The sequence below is a fragment of the Physeter macrocephalus genome, chromosome 2 (assembly GCF_002837175.3).
Source record: "Physeter macrocephalus isolate SW-GA chromosome 2, ASM283717v5, whole genome shotgun sequence".
NCBI lineage: Eukaryota > Metazoa > Chordata > Mammalia > Artiodactyla > Physeteridae > Physeter > Physeter macrocephalus.
In genome coordinates, this window is record NC_041215.1 from 129,616,190 (window position 1) to 129,632,834 (window position 16,645).

The following is a 16,645-nucleotide window of genomic DNA, read 5'->3' on the forward strand; positions in this document are numbered from 1 at the left end:
AGATCCAGGCGTGAATTCTGCAGCCTCTCCTCTCCAGGCAAGCAGGTCAATTTTCAGAAAGACAATCGCTCCATTTCCTTGATCCCCTTTACTATCTATAAAGCTTGCCACAATGTTTAACGGAAAGGTTGGTTTCAGCCACTTTAGAAGATTGCTGTTATTTTAATTAGCCGGTTTTCACTTTATGTTTTTAACGGGATTTTAGGGACTGTTCAATTTGTTTTTGATGTGGCTCTTTGCCGGCTGCTGGCAGAGAAGGAAGAAGAGAAAAGGAGGGAAGAGAAGAGCCTCTGCCTTGGGGACCTGGGGGACAGTGGGCTGCTGAGCCCAGGGTGGGCATTGGGGGGAGGGGCCTCAAGGAGCAGACAAAGACCGAAAACTCGTCAAATTGGCTCTGAGCCAACTGAACCAGTGTTGTCACAAAGAAGCCATCTCCACGGAGGAGGGACGAAAGTTACAAAGTGCTTTTCAAGGTCAAAGAGAAAAAAACAGAATTGTCTCAAACTAAACTGGAGTGTTCAGAAAAATAAGTTAAAAGTGCAGAAAGCAAATAAGGAGGTCCAGAGAAAGAAGTTAGCAGGAAAGCTTGGACCAGACAGAAGTTCTCAAAATGTGGCTTCCAGACCTCAGGAGAAGGGGCCCGAGACCCTGTCAGGGGGTTGCCAACTAAAACTTGTCACTCAGCATCTGGCGCTACAAGGATGTCACTAACTACTGCCACCACTGACCTGCAACACACTCTGAAAGGAGTCTGGGATGCAAACACAGTGGTGAGAAACCACTGATACCTTCCCACACGCCAAAGCCGTGTCTTTGCAGCAATGCTCTCTGAATCTTCAGCATCTTAGGCATTTTGCAGGGAGGGGGGAAAAAGCCAGTCTCACTGAGAATGTCTTGGATGAGAAAATCAAAATTAAAATTTTATGAAACCTCCACGGTGAATGCACGTCTTTTTTTTTTTTTTTTTAACATTCCCTGTCATGAAATGGAAGGTCTGCGTGCAGCACGCCTGCTGCCCACAAATGCCCAGCAGCTGCCTCGGGAAACACACTCGTGGGATTGTCAGAGCCATGACCTAACTATCTCATTTTTCATGGAAAACCTTTTATCCTTGAAACAATGACTAACAGATAAAGTACTGTTATTCAGACTTGGCCCTCTGGCAGATATTTTCTCTCCAATGAACAAAGCGAGCCTGTCACTTTAAGGAAAACAACCAATAGTTTTTGTTATCAGAGATAAAATTTGAACGTTTAAGGAAAAACTAGAATTTTGGATAACATTTATCTTCCATTATAAGCTTGACAGATTACCAATTCTTAACGACTTTTCTGATGAGATTAGTGGTGATATCAACCACGGATGTGATTTCTTGTTATTGTATTATGAAATGTGTCCATATTCAGAAGCTCTGTATAACTCCAATATTTTCCAAATGACCAATGTGTGACGTTATAAAAATCACTCATGGTTAGAAGATCCAAACGGCAAGACATACCAATGGATTTTAATGTAACAGACAGCAAGAGCATTAATATGGTCCAGATCCCACATACAATTAAGCTCTAAGAATCTGTCACTTGTCTAGTTTTGAAGTATTTTCAAGAAAAATATCCACAGGGCTTCCCTGGTGGCGCAGTGGTTAAGAATCCGCCTGCCAATGGAGGGGACAAAGGTTCGAGCCCTGGTCAGGGAAGATCTCACGGGCTGCGGAGCAACTAAGCCTGGGCGCCACAACTACTGAGCCCACGTGCCTAGAGCCCGTGCTCCGCAACAAAAGAAGCCACCGCACTCAGAAGCCCACGCACCGCAACGAAGAGTAACCCCCGCTTGCCGCAACTAGAGAGAGCCTGCGTGCAGCAAGGAAGACCCAATGCGGCCAAAAAAATAAATAAATAAAATAAATTTATTTTTAAAAAAAGAAAAATATCCACAATTATCTGAAAAGGCTATTAAAACACTTCTCCTTTTTCCAACTAAATATCTGTGTGAGACTGAATTTTCTTCCTGTACTTCAACCAAAACAACTCATTGCAATAGACTGAATGCAAAAGCAAATGGAAAAATCCAGCTTTTTTCTTCTTTTAAGCCAGATGTTAAAGAGATTTGTAAAAACAAAAACAATGCCTCGCTTCTCACTAAATTTTTTTGCTTTGGAAAACAGTTACTTTTCATTAAACAGGTGTTATTTTTGTTAACATGTGATGGGTCTATTAATTAAATGAAATAATAAATATTTTAATTGCTCAGTTTTAATTTAATGCAGTAAATGTCAACAGAAACAGCCCAGTAAACAAAAGCTCTCTGGGTTCCTCAGTAATTTCTAAGAATGGAAAGGAGTCCCGAGACCAAAAAAGCCAGAAAACCACCGGGTGAGTTTGGTACATAAAACTACAAACGTTGCATCCAGTGGACAATTCCTCAAGTGAGTCTGTAACTCGGTAGGTAGAAAAATAGGCCAAGATCTAAAGAAAAAGGACAAGGGAGGCCAGTGGGGAGCTATTCTGGGCCAGGAGGGCCAGGAGATTTCAAATAATACCATGTCAAAACCCCTAACTCTGCGTGCCCTTAAGACACGTTAGTAACGTACACCCAGAGCTCTCTGGTGTCTCTGTCTGGTTTGGGAAAAGTTACGCTGCACTAACCCGTAACACATGACTTTCACTCCCAACCACCTAACACTCCACAACTGGGAAGGATAAACTGCAGAGCCATTCACCAACCCCACTCACTGATTCTTGAAACGCAAGAGGATGTCGCAGAAGGAATCGGGCAAACACCAGAATCAAACCGAAGCTCTAATTTCCTCGACTTCAGGGAAACAGATGAGTCCATTTATACTTTAAAGCCATACTAAGAACACATGGTGGGGAACATTCAAAGGGTTTTTTCCTCCTCAAAATCTGAAAGCAGTACCGAATTGCCTCAAACGGTCACTGGCTAGATAGTTAATTAGAGGCTGAGGAAGTTGATAATGTTTCAGAGGAGATTTGGGCATCAGGGGAAGGTCAAGTTCAGTGATTTCCAAAGCCAGTTTTCTGACTTTCGACATCAGGAGAGCAGAGACCCTGGTGGTTTTCCTCGCCCTGTTTTGCTGGGGTGAAGCTCCATGCCTGACACTTAGAGGTGCTCACAGAACATTGGATGGGGGATGGAAATGGGGAGAAATAAATGACTCTCCAGGATGGTAAGTGGAATGAACTCGTTTTTTGTGAGCAGGCGCGGCTGACAGTTTTCAGATCCCTAAAGAGGAGCGTGATGTGCAGCCCCACCAGACGCCAGGGGCAAAGCCACTTAGCTGCGTTATTCCCAGGGGCTTCCACTCAGCTCACTGACTTATGGACTGAAAACTAGGACAAAAGGATAAGCATCTCAGGGAGAGGAGAGACAAGGAAAGCAAGCTCACCAAGTTCCAAAGAGATGGTTTACTTCTCTCTGGAATAAAAGTCTAGTCAGAGCCTTATTTCTGTATTCTAAAAGCTAGTCATTAAAATCTAAGAATAATAGTTATCTGTCTCCAATACAGAGTTATAGAATGAGTATCTCTCCTCTTTGTAAAGACTGAGAGTGTCATGAACAGATTGTAAAATCAGGGCCTGCAAAAAACAGTCCTGGAACTTTTTTCTCTTCCAACTGGAACTTTATAAGTCCTGGGGAATGTAACGTACAGCACGGTGACTATAGTTAACAATACTGTGTTTTATGTCTGAAAGTTCTGAGAGAGCAGACCTTTAAAGTTCTCATCACAAGAAAAAAAAATTGTAACTATGTGGTGATGGATGGTAACTAAACTTATTGTGGTGATCATTTCACAATATATACATATATCGGATCATTTTGTTGTATACCTGAAACTAATGCAACGTTATAAGTCAATTACACCTCTGTAAACCTGGAGGTGGGGGGTTGTAATCCAAAAGAACAGGTTTGGGGCTACTTGTAAAAGGCTGCCTGCCACACCTGTAGGGATTTTCTCTTTCCCTGCATTCCTCATCTCACCCATACCGGGATTTTCTCAAACTTTGCTCTAGAATAAGAGTCCCAGAGAGCTTACTCCCCTATTGTATTTTATGCCGAAGAAAACCATGGGACCCAGGTTGCTGAATCTTCTAAGTCTCTTTGGAAGGTCTTGAGAGCAGTGACCTCTCATGTCTTGGTTGATTTCCATGGCATTTCACAAGGTCAGCAGCATCTTATCTCAGGCTCCACCCCAGACCCACTGGTCCAGATCCGGGCTTTTAACAAGATTCCCACACGTGCACATTAAACTTGGAGAAGTGCTGAACCAGCAGGTCATGAGGTCAACTCATCTCAACCTGATGATGCCTGATTCTTCCCTGCGGTGAACAGTAAAACTTTACGTGAAGATGCTAAAGAGGCACTAAGACTCACGCTGAAATGCTGAAGGTCCTGCTAGAGGCCACACTGCCCAGCAGGGGGAGCCCTGGAGCAAAAGTTCAGAAATCTCCCTTCATTCTCCTCCTGCCTCTGCTATGAATTAGCTCTTGGGCTTGGGGCACATAGCTTAAATCTCCCTTAGACCTCGGTTTCCCGGTGTTTAAAACAAAATAGGTGAAGAGGTCTCTAAAATCACCCTCCACTCTAAATGTTATGACCCTAGAAACGTCACCAGTGATATAATCCTCACCCTAACTTATTTGGAATGCTACCGGCCAATAATGCCTCTACAACTGTCTGTTAGCATTTCAACCTTCTGGGAAATGCTGATACCAAATAGAAACTGGACAAAACATCGATCTTTTGGGACACAATTCACAATTTTGAAAAATAATTTATAATAAATGACTCAAAATGTTGTCATACTTTTGTGGCAGGCAAAGATATGATCATCCTTCTGTCTGTAACATAAAAGCCAGCAATGGCTCTTTAATTACATTAGCACCAAGAATTATAATTTAGACACAAGTCCATGAAATTCTAGACGAGCTGATCCTTGACCACTGAAACAGCAACAACTGGGCTGAACTTACATTTTTTTTTTCTTTTTTCTCTTTGCCTATTTCCAAGTTTTAGATAATTTTTCTTTTTATTTATTTTTTTAAACACCTTTATTGGAGTATAATTGCTTTACAATGATGTGTTAGTTTCTGCTTTATAACAAAGTGAATGAATCAGCTACACATATACATATGTTCCCATATCTCTTCCCTCTTGCATCTCCCTCCCACCCTCCCTATCCCACCCCTCTAGGTGGTCACAAAGCACCGAGCTGATCTCCCTGTGCTATGCGGCTGCTTCCCACTAGCTATCCATTTTACATTTGGTAGTGTGTATATGTCGATGCCACTCTCTCACTTCGTCCCAGCTTGCCCTTCCCCCTCCTGTCCTCAAGTCCATTCTCTACGTCTGTGTCTTTATTCCTGTCCTGCCTCTAGTGAACTTACTTTTATGACCTCTGTTTCTAATATTTATTATTCTATTTTTGTTACCCATAAAAGTACTTTCTCTCTCAAAGGCCCACAAAGTGGTTTCTGCAAGTATCATCTGTGGGAGAAATCACCCATCTTTTATTAGCAAATAAATGTATCTCAAGACACCTTCATTTTGGCATTAAGCATATATACTCTGGCTCAGAAGCTTTTAATGAGCGTTGTCAATAAGCTATTTGTTCAGTCAAGAGAAGGGTCCCCCTTCCCTTAGAAGAATAAATTAGTCTTTTTTTCTGTCATGTCACTAACCACTGGCTCATCAAGTATTTTCCCATCCACTAGTGTGTGCTACTCTGACCCTCTCTTGCTGTGTTTTGTTCCCTACTTAAAGGAGAAATTCCTCTCCAGTGTTAGGAGAACCCCGGGGGACCTAACCCCACTATAAACCGAACAGAACTTTTAAAAGCAACTCCACACTCTGATCGTCAGCTGCTATTTTAATGCTCAAAAGGATACAGTGAATGCCTTTCCTTTGATGCTTTGATGGGCTTTCTCACAACCCTACCAGGTCTCAGGCCCTTCTCAAGGTCTCATGAGGGCCTTTTTATTCACACTGATGACGGTGGAAGAATTAGCTCTCAGAGAAGTGATGGACGAAAGAACATGACATCTATTTCTGCCCCCCCGGCACGTTGCTACTTCCTAACCTAAAGAGGAGTTCGCCAATGGTTTCAAACCAAGAAAAGAATGGCATCAAAGATCCCATTTGTTCACATTATTCTGACCTATTTCTTTTTTAAATGATAGGGAAAGGATTGGCAATACTGCTTAAAATGCGCCTAAGGGGTTCCAGCAACATTCTGATCACACAGTCTGTGAGAAGGCCTTAGATCAGAAAATATAATCTGATTCATGAGTTTATAAAACAAATACACCATGTCCTTTTCATGTTCCCATATTTACCAAACATTTAACCCAAATTACGTATCTAACTGAAAACCTAGAGGACTGGTTTCCCATCACATCTTTGTTCTTTTATTTATTCTGTTCATTTAGTTCATAAGCAGTTTTTGAGTATCTCCCATGCAGAAAGCACCTTGCTAGTTGTTAGAATGGATACCAAGGGGACCGGATGTGACTCCTGATGTCAAGGAACTCACCATCTGAGACGCCCCTGGGAAACGCCCAAGGATCCCACATCTGAGCTGGATGTTCCTCTGGGCCCCCGGAACACGCCTACAAGACTCTCCCAAAGCAAACATTCCCACTGCTCTAATCCACGGTTTAGTGTCCAGCTCCCAGCTCCCGAACCTCCCAGCTCCTTCCCAAAGGGCGCGTCTTATAGGAACAAACGTGCATCCCCCAGAGCCTAGGGCAGTGCCAGGCACATGACAAGCAGTGACTCCGCCCGTGAAGTGGCATGTGCCCTAAAGTGAACACAAATAATAATGCACGTATGTAATAGAAGCATAAACCAAATGTCATGTGTCTCATCAGAAAAACAAAATGTACGGGGCTTGAGAGGAGGGAGTGTGCACTGGCGGATGAAGGACAGCTTCCAGAAGCAAAAAGATTTTGAGCTGAGCCTGAAATATATTTGGGCAGGTGGGAGGGCAGGGGGCAGAGTGCAGCTGAGCATTCCAGATGGAGGAAACAGCATGAGCAAAACCAGGGAGATGTGAGAGAGGAATCGGGGCGGGGAGGGCGGGATGTGCAGGGGTTGAGAGAGGGGCTGAGGCTGGAAGCTGGGTGACCAGGCGCCCAACTCACGGCTGGCTCGTCGCTCTGTTCTGTGAGTCAGAGCTGAAATAAACAAGCCTCAGAAATGGGAATTTACTGGGAGCCCTACCAAAGAGGCAAAAGCTTTTGAAAAAGGGGAAAAGATGGAGAGGCATGCTGACAGGAGACAGACAGGCTCCTGGAAGGATAGTGTCTCCTACCTAGACCACATGGGGTGTAGAGCAAGGACAGCAGGTGTTCTCAAGCAATAGATAAAGCAACCGGTTCAGGCCAATGACTCATTTCTAAACCCAACCTAACCGGAAACACTCATCTGTAGAAAGACTAGGACTTCCTAGGGCTTGAGCCTTTGCCTTCCAAGAGTAGGGAGGGAGGTCACAGAAGGTCAGGAATCTTCAGAAGCCAACATTCCAGTGCTCTGCTCACGCAGGGGCCCACACCTCAAGACAGAACTAAGCCACCAGCTCTAGAAGGGATTAAGAATGGCTCCTTGCCATGATGCCAGCTCAATTCTTTCTCAAAACAAAGTCTGAGTAGTCAGCTCTAGTTTCCCATCTAAACAGCCTAAGGATGATGGATTCAGAAGGCAAGCACTAGAGAGGTTTCTAAGGAATCTTCTAAGAATGGAGGCCTGACCCCATTCACCTATCAATATAGACCAGGGCCAATGAATAGGAAAGCTTTGCGATAGGGATTGAACCATTATATCACTTAACAGCATTTATCTTTTTTACTGACTTCGTGTGACCTTGAAATTATTAATAATGAAATCTTGGAATAAAAATATGGTGCATATTTGCTTTAGGGAATCAGCAAGAACAGGAAGATGGTAAGCATGGCTCTTGAGACCTCTATTTCCAGAATTATGATCCACAGTCAACTTTTGCATCAGAATTGCCTGGCTGCCCAACGAAAGGCATCATGATCTGAGTGGTGGGCCTGGAATATGACTTTTGTCAAGGGCCTCAGGTAAATCTTAGGCAAAGTAAAATTTAAAACCAATCCTTTAACTTTGCTGGGCAAAAGATGCAATTGGGTAGAAAGGGAGCAATAATGAATCAGAGAAAAAAAGTGGAGAGAATCTTGTGATGGTTAATTTTATGTGTCAACTTGGCTGGGCCATGGTGTCTAAATAATTGATCAAACGTTATTCTGGATGTTTCTGTGAGGGTATGTTTGGATGAGATTTACATTTAAACCAGTGGATTTAGAGTAAAGCAGATTGCCCTCCACAGTGAGGGTGGGCCTCGTCCAATCAGTTGAGGTCTGAATGGAACAAAAGGCTGACCTCCCCCAGCAAGAGGAATTCTGCCTTCAGACTTCACCTGCAACATCAGCTCTTCCTGGTTCATCAGCAGACTGTCTCTGTACTAGAACTGCAACTCTTTCCTGAGTCTCCAGCCCAGCAGCCTCCCTCATCAGATTTTGGATTCCCCAAGACTCCATAATGGTGGAGCCACAATGAACCAATTCCTCAAAATAAATCTCCTTAATTGATTGATTTCTATATGTGTGTGTGTGTGTGTGTGTGTGTGTGTGTGTGCGTGTGTGCATGTACACATATATAATAAATATTAAAATTACATACATAAATTTTAAATCTATATATATATACATAGATATCATATATATACATACAGAGAGAGAGAGAGAGAGAGAGAGAGATATCCTATTGGTTCTAGTTCTCTGGAGAACCCTGATTAATACACATCTCTTGCTCTTGAGAGACAGGGTCATGGAACCCAAATGGATCTAAAGAAGGCTGAAGGCCCACACCAGCAAAGAGCCCTGACAGTCACCTATAAGGTAATTAAGGAATCATCAAATAGGCAGCAGCCAACCTTGGTGACAAAGTTCAAGAAGAAGTAGTGGTCAACAGTCAAATTCTTTTCATAAAGAGAAGATTAGAATCAACCCTTGTAACAAAAGCAGTTTTCAAATACTACAGTGTTATAGTAAACATTTAAAAAGACCTTCCCAGGTTGGTGGGATATCTAAGAACAGCAAGCAAAAGCTTTACCACAAACCACCCATCGCTCAGAATTGTGAAATATCCTCCAGCCAAAGCACATCTAACGAAAGAGAAATGAGTCCCATTACAAAATGAGAGTAGTGTGGAAGTAACAGAATTGCTTTTATCTTGATGAATGATCTAACAAAAAGATATAAAAATGACGAGAAACAATACAATTAAACCACCAAATACAGTTCTTTTCCTTTTGTACGACAGAGTAGATTCTTGCATTAGGTGGAAGGCTGGACTACGTAACTCCTAATTTTGAGAAACAGTAAAAAGAAAGAAACTTGAGAACAACAGTCTTTTACTGCTAGCAACAGCATAAGCTGCTACAACAGCCAAACAACAATCACAGAAAACCACGGGACTCGAGTGGACACAGAAAAGATGCCCCGCCTTTCCATTCCCACTGCAGCCATGGCTCTCCAACCCCCCACCGTCTTTTGGGGAACAGTAAAGACTGGCCTCCAGATGTTTCTCATCAAGATAACAATGTGGTAGGTCTGTAAATGGACATGGTAATTCCAGCCTGATCATTTTCTTAGAGTCACCAGGGGTAATTATCATGCCTCAGACAGGATGACTGGCCACAGTTTCCTTAAATTCACTGAAGGCAAATGCAGGCTTTGACAGAATCAACAACAGCAGAGTTCTACACTTTAGAAGCACCTGGTGCGGAACTGGGAGGTAGGGGCAGGGGGCAGAGGGGTTATCTCAGGAAGGGGCACTCAGGAGCTGGTACCCATAAAGGAGCTGTGCTGACATTAGCACGGATTCCAAGGCTTTTGAGTCATTTTCTCACAAAAAAACAAAAAACACAGCACTCTGGCAATGTTTGCCAAGTTACATGCCAGGTGCTTAATACTGCTACTGCCTTTGCAATGAGTCCATTCTAAGCCACCAGGCAGAGCCTCTTAGCTAGAGCTTTCACGCAGATGAGACCCCCGGGCAGGCTGCACGCCACCAACACGCATGCGTTAAGATAACAGGGTGACCGCTTTTCGGATGAAAAGTTTCCCCGGAAGGGTCATCCATTAGAAGAGAAAGCACACAAGTCTCAACCACTGTGTCAGCCCAAGATTCTAAAGGCAGCCCTCGGTTCTTCGTTGAAGACATTTCTCTTTCACCAATATGATCTACTCAAGGGCTAATCGGGCCGCAGAATTGGTCACTGGGAATATTAAGAATGAATTTGGGCAAGACCCGTGTGCCTCCGCTTTGCAGCCTCACGTGGAGGGTCTGACCTCTTCCACCTCGAGCAGCTGGCATTCCTCAGCCTCTCACGTTCACCTCTTCTAGAACCTCCTTATCAGATAAGCGCCCCACCACTCCTTCCATCTGACATAGCTTGAATCTCCTAATCAGATAAGTTCCCCACTGCTTACACGTTTTTGTACCCCTCCCTAGCCTTGACGGTCACAGAAGAACACTCAATATCCTTTACTTTGTTTATTTTTGCATAGAATGAGTTGATAAACAAAGCTTCCCCTCAGGACAGAAAAGAGGCAAGTCCAAGTTGGCCGAGACAGAAGACAACGGGATCTACAGGGCAGGCTCGGCTTGTGAAAGAAATCGGCTCCACGCCAGTCACTCTCCCTTCCCCCAGGGATTTGGTTGTGGCTTTGGTTTACCCTCGTGCCCCTTTTCAAAGATTTATCAGAAATTATTATCCCTGCTACTTTCTTGGGTTCCTAACCACATTCTGCCCCCTACAGGGGACATCTTACGAGAAAATGGTATATTTAAGCCCCTGCAATATTACACCTAAGACACAGGTTTCCCAAGACAACATGAGCAGTACTTGAAAGCGTCTTCAACAGCCCTTTTGTCCATTAGCCCCAGACCTCTCACTTGTCTAAGTTCACACCACTGTTACTGCACGTGCTGACATTACCACAAGGAGGTGTCACCAAAGAAAATTTACCTGTGTTACCCTTCAAACTGGTCTAAAATAAACCATGCTCTTTGGGGATTTGGGGAACCCACTTTCACGTAGCACGAACCTCGATATAAATATGTGTAGAACTCGGGAGAGGGGAATGGAGAAAAAGATGCAGGAGTTGGACGTAGCAAGTGGTGAGACGGATGGGCATCCGCTAATGGAACAGGGCCCCTGGTAAGGTGCAGAGTCTCCCTGTCTCACCCTGATCAGGTGGAGCCTGGACTCCACCTGCCAAAATTGTTCTAAGGGAACCCTACACTGATGGAGATTGGCTTCCGGGATGGCTGGTCCTTTCCTGGTCTGACTCCTGGTCCCCGTCGCTCGGGACGGGTCCTCAGCCCCCGCCCCCTGCCCACGTGACCTCAGCTGCTAAAAAGAAGAGGGGACGGGGCTCAGGTCTTCCAGAGTTGATGGCGCTGGTCCACGAAGGCCAAACAGAGTGAGTCAGCCTTCTAGCCCCTACCTCCTCCCCGTTCCTCCTCTTACTTTTTCCCTTACTTCTGTAATTCTGTGGTCGGCCCTGGAGACGTGCAAAGTCTAAGGAGGGAATTAGGTCACAACTGGGAAGGAGATGACGCTGTCTTAGCTTTTCTTTCTTCCACTTCTCGATTCTGCTACCAGATATGATGATACTTTTCACAAAATCCTTACTTGATACCAAAGTAAGGAGGTTCCGCACTGCACAAATTTTTTAGTACTTTGTTTAAAAATTATATATCTACATGTTGCAAACAAATGATTAAAACCAGAAATTTGGGGAGACTTTCAGCAAATGCACTGCTCTCTCCTCCTTCCTCCTTCATATACATGTATGTGTGTGTGTGTGTGTGTGTGTGTATATATATACACACACACACACGTATATGTGTATGTGTGTGTGTATACGTGTGTGTGTAGGTGTGTGTATATGTGTGTGTGTATATGTGTGTGTGTATATGTGTGTATGTATATGTGTGTGTATATGTGTGTGTAGGTGTGTGTATATGTGTGTGTGTATAGGTGTGTATGTGTGTATATGCGTGTATGTATATGTGTGTGTATATGTGTGTGTATATATACGTGTATGTGTGCGTATATATGTGTGTGTGTGTATATGTATATGTGTGTGTGTTTATATGTAAATATAGCCTTATGTAAATATGTATTTTTAAAGCTCCCAGGTGTCCCCTCACCTCTGATGGCTTCGTGGTGCATCTTCCTCTTCCCGAGCACTCCAAGTCGTTTGCGCGCCTCTCCCCTGGCACGCAGGTGCTGGCCTTCACCACCAGAGTCAAGCGCAAAGCCACGATAGATTTAGTAACAGAATCATTCACAAAACCTAAAAGAAAATGGGACAATAGTAAACGTAAAGCCAAGCAACATTCTTCTGACAAGACTATGACCACAGTTTACACAACATTCAAGTACGGTAAACAAAACAAAAATGCAGTAAGTTAAGCCAAGGAATAAAAGCACACGGCTAGTGGCCATCCGGACCTCGGGCCTTTAAGGTAGGCCACTCTTCCCAAGCATCATGAGGAATGCCGGTCGCCAAGGAAAAGGAGCGCCCGGCACTCTGTCCTCGCCTTAGTTGCTCTGCTTTGCTCCTGCTCCTGCCCTCCTCCGTGGGCCGCTCTGCCTCTGAGTTCCATCCCCGCACTAGCACCTTAGAATTCTCTCTGCTTGTGAACCCGTCTTTTCCCCGGCGAGCCACGTGCTTGCACTCCCGACTCTCTGTCTTTCTGGCTGCTCGGAAGAGTCGCAAAAGCACTAAATCTCCCCGACCCGCCCTGCTATGGGTCTGCCCGAGCAGCTCAGTGCCCTCAACGGTGGGCAGGCAACATGGGTCACATTCTATGGTGGGTTTTTTCATAAATATCTACTTGATCACCAATCTGACTGTGCTGTATCAATTTCAGTTATGTGGTTTTAACCATCTAATAAAACAGGACCAATCATAGTTGAATACTGATCACAAAAGCATTAATGTGTCGTGTTTATCACTGAATGATCTTTATGTCAAGTGCAGCTATTTGTACATAGTTGGTAGCAATAAATATGGAATAAATAATAGTCTCCAACTGGCATGAGGAAATAATACTGTAAGCATTGTGCATCAATGCTGTAATTATTTCAATAAGAGAGTGTACCTTTTTCTAATAAGAATATTCATTTATTTAGGAATGATTTCTAACTTCAAAATGAACAACTTATAATTAACACCTGCATCACCCAGGAGAAAGACTCCTGCATTACCCAGAAAAGGTGCTTAAGACAAGGGGGTGGAAATGATTCTAGACAGCCATGCCTCTCTAAGCCCCAATTTTCTTTTTTTCTGGGACTCTTTTCACATCAAAAAAGAATGCTTTTTTTTTTTTTTTTTTTTGTGGTATGCGGGCCTCCCTCTGCTGTGGCCTCTCCCGTTGCGGAGCACAGGCTCCGGACGCGCAGGCCCAGCGGCCACGGCTCACGGGCCCAGCCGCTCCGCGGCACGTGGGATCCTCCCAGACCGGGGCGCGAACCCGGCTCCCCTGCATCGGCAGGCGGACGCGCAACCACCGCGCCACCAGGGAAGCCCAAAGAATGCTTTTTATGATGACAGCTGGACACAAGCAGAAAGTGAGGCTGTCTGGGCAATGGGGAACGTGATCACCCTGCTCCTTGGACCTAAGGAGCACCCAGGGACAACAAACCTGCAAAGGGCAAAGCACTACATTACTGCAAGGGATGTCTTTAACAGGCAGAAGATGGGTTCAGAACAGAAGCAGAGGATTTAATCCTGTTCACAAGCATCAAGGTTATGTTGGGAAATTTGTGCAAGTCAGAGTGGAGTGGAGACACACCTCAACTTCAAGTTAGGAATTAGGAGCCAAATATGTCTTAGTGTCTCGGTAAAGACAGGCACTGCTGGTCTGACACGGAGTAGTATTTTACATCCACAGAGAACTAGTTGCTTTCCTCCTAAGATTTCCTATTGAAAACTTTATGGTAAATTGGCTTTGGGACAGAATGAAAAGGATGGATTAGGCAAACACACCTCCTCTGTAGAGATTTCTACTTCTTGGTCACGGTCCCACATCACACAGACACCTCAAACCTCCTCCCAGCGCCTGCAAACGCCCTGCTCATTCCAACTCTGTAAACGTTCCCATGGTGCCTCTTTGCCTGGAATACACCTCCTTCTCCAGTGATCATAGCTCAGTTCTCATCCTATTCACAAGCCTTTCCCCAATACCCCAGCCCCCTCCCAGCTCGACCATGTCCAACTGCACTCAGGTACATACTGTTACGTACAGGTCCCTGATTATTTTATGTCTTGGATGGTTACTTGTCAAAACACTTTTACTGAAACTTCCTTGAGGGCAAGGGACAAGTCTCAGAGAAGTGGCAAGTAGGAAGTCAGGATACAGGTACACATAGGACCAGAGCAGTAAAGACAAGTCCCAAAGAGGAGTTTCCAGAATGTGCTATCATCCAACAAGTCCACTTGGAAGAACAGCCATCATTAGAATACATAAATTCAAGTTTACTAAAAAAATTGCGTATCAACTTTGATAGAGAAATAGAGCCTGGTACAATGTAAGAGTGCTACCAGAATTCTTATTTTAAAGGACATTTTTACACATAAAATAGTGGAGGTAAAATCAGGTAGTAATTATCAAGGTATTTTTCATCTCTTTGCTCTGCTCTCTAGCTTCACATTAAATTATCTGAAAAATCTATACCACCTTTCTTCTTACTAAGCATTTAGATCACAGAATGCTCTATAACTCTCTAGAAGAGGCCTCTCTCCAAAGGTTATTTAAAAAATTCTTTTCAACTGTTAAATTTACTGAGCCAGTAGAAATTCAATTGAGGTGGCCCTGAACCAAGATGGCGGAGTAGAAGGACGTGCTCTCACTCCCTCTTGTGAGAACACCAGAATCACAACTAGCTGCTGGACAATCATCGACAGGAAGACACTGGAACCCATCAAAAAAGATACCCCACATCCAAAGACAAAGGAGAAGCCACAATGAGACAGTAGGAGGGGTGCAATCACAGTAAAATCAAATCCCACAACGGCTGGGTGGGTGACTCACAGACTGGAGAGCACTTATACCACAGAAGTCCACCCACTGGAGTGAAGGTTCTGAGCCCCACGTCAGGCTTCCCAACCTGGGGGTCTGGCAACAGGAGGAGGAATTCCTAGAGAATCAGACTTCGAAGGCTAGCGGGATTTGATTGCAGGACTTCGACAGGACCGGGGGAAACAGAGACTCCACTCCTGGAGGGCACACACAAAGTAGTGTGCGCATCCTAGAGAATCAGACTTTGAAGGCTTCCCAACCTGGGGGTCCGGAAACTGGAGGAGGAATTCCTAGAGAATCAGACTTTGAAGGCTAGTGGGATTTGATTGCAGGACTTCGACAGGACCGGGGGAAACAGAGACTCCACTCCTGGAGGGCACACACAAAGTAGTGTGCGCATCGGGACCCAGGGGAAGGAGCAGTGACCCCAGGGGAGACTGAACCAGACCTACCTGCTAGTGTTGGAGGGTCTCCTGCAGAGGCGGGGGGTGGCTGTGGCTCACTGTGGGGACAGGGACACTGGCACCAGAAGTTCTGGGAAGTACTCCTTGGTGTGAGCCCTCCCAGAGGCTGCCATTAGCCCCACCAAGGAGCCCAGGTAGGCTCCAGTGTAGGGTCAACTCAGGCCAAACAACCAATAGGGAGGGAATCCTGCCCCACCCATCAGCAGTCAAGTGGATTAAAGTGTTACTGAGCTCTGCCCACCAGAGCAACAGTCAGCTCTACCCACCACCAGTCCCTCCCATCAAGAAACTTGCACAAGCCTCTTAGATAGCCTCATCCACCAGAGGGCAGACAGCAGAAGCAAGAAGAACTAGAATCCTGCAGTCTGTGGAACAAAAACCACATTACAGAAAGATAGACAAGGTGAAAAGGCAGAGGGTTATGTACCAGATGAAGGAACAAGATAAAACCCCAGAAAAACAACTAAATGAAGTGGAGATAGGCAACCTCCCAGAAAAATAATTCAGAATAATGATAATGAAGATGATCCAGGACCTCAGAAAAAGAATGGAGGCAAAGACCAAGAAAATGCAAGAAATGTTTAACAAACACCTAGAAGAATTAAAGAACAAACAAACAGAGATGAACAATACAATAACCGAAATGAAAACTACACTAGAAGGAATCAATAGCAGAATAACTGAGGCAGAAGAACGGATAAGTGACCTGGAAGACAGAATGGTGGAATTCACTGCGATGGAACAGAATAAAGAAAAAAGAATGAAAAGAAATGAAGACAGCCTAAGAGACCTCTGGGACAACATTAAACGCAACAACATTCACGTTATAGGGGTCGCAGAAGGAGAAGAGAGAGAGAGAAAGGACCCGAGAAAATATATGAAGAGATTATAGTCGAAAACCTCCCTAAGAAGGGAAAGGAAATAGCCACCCAAGTCCAGGAAGTGCAGCGAGTCCCATATAGGATAAACCCAAGCAGAAACACGATGAGACACATAGTAATCAAATTGGCAAAAATTAAAGACAAAGAAAAATTACTGAAAGC

The 16,645-nt window shown here is 44.5% G+C and overlaps 1 protein-coding gene across 1 annotated transcript in view; it reads right to left on the minus strand.

The window, feature by feature from the left end:
• Positions 1–16,645, minus strand: part of DNER (delta/notch like EGF repeat containing) — a 358,880-nt gene that overhangs the window by 159,647 nt on the left and 182,588 nt on the right. The window contains exon 5 of the mRNA XM_024124691.1: positions 12,262–12,407. Coding sequence (XP_023980459.1) covers positions 12,262–12,407 — 146 coding nt within the window. The remainder of the gene's footprint in view (positions 1–12,261; positions 12,408–16,645) is intronic.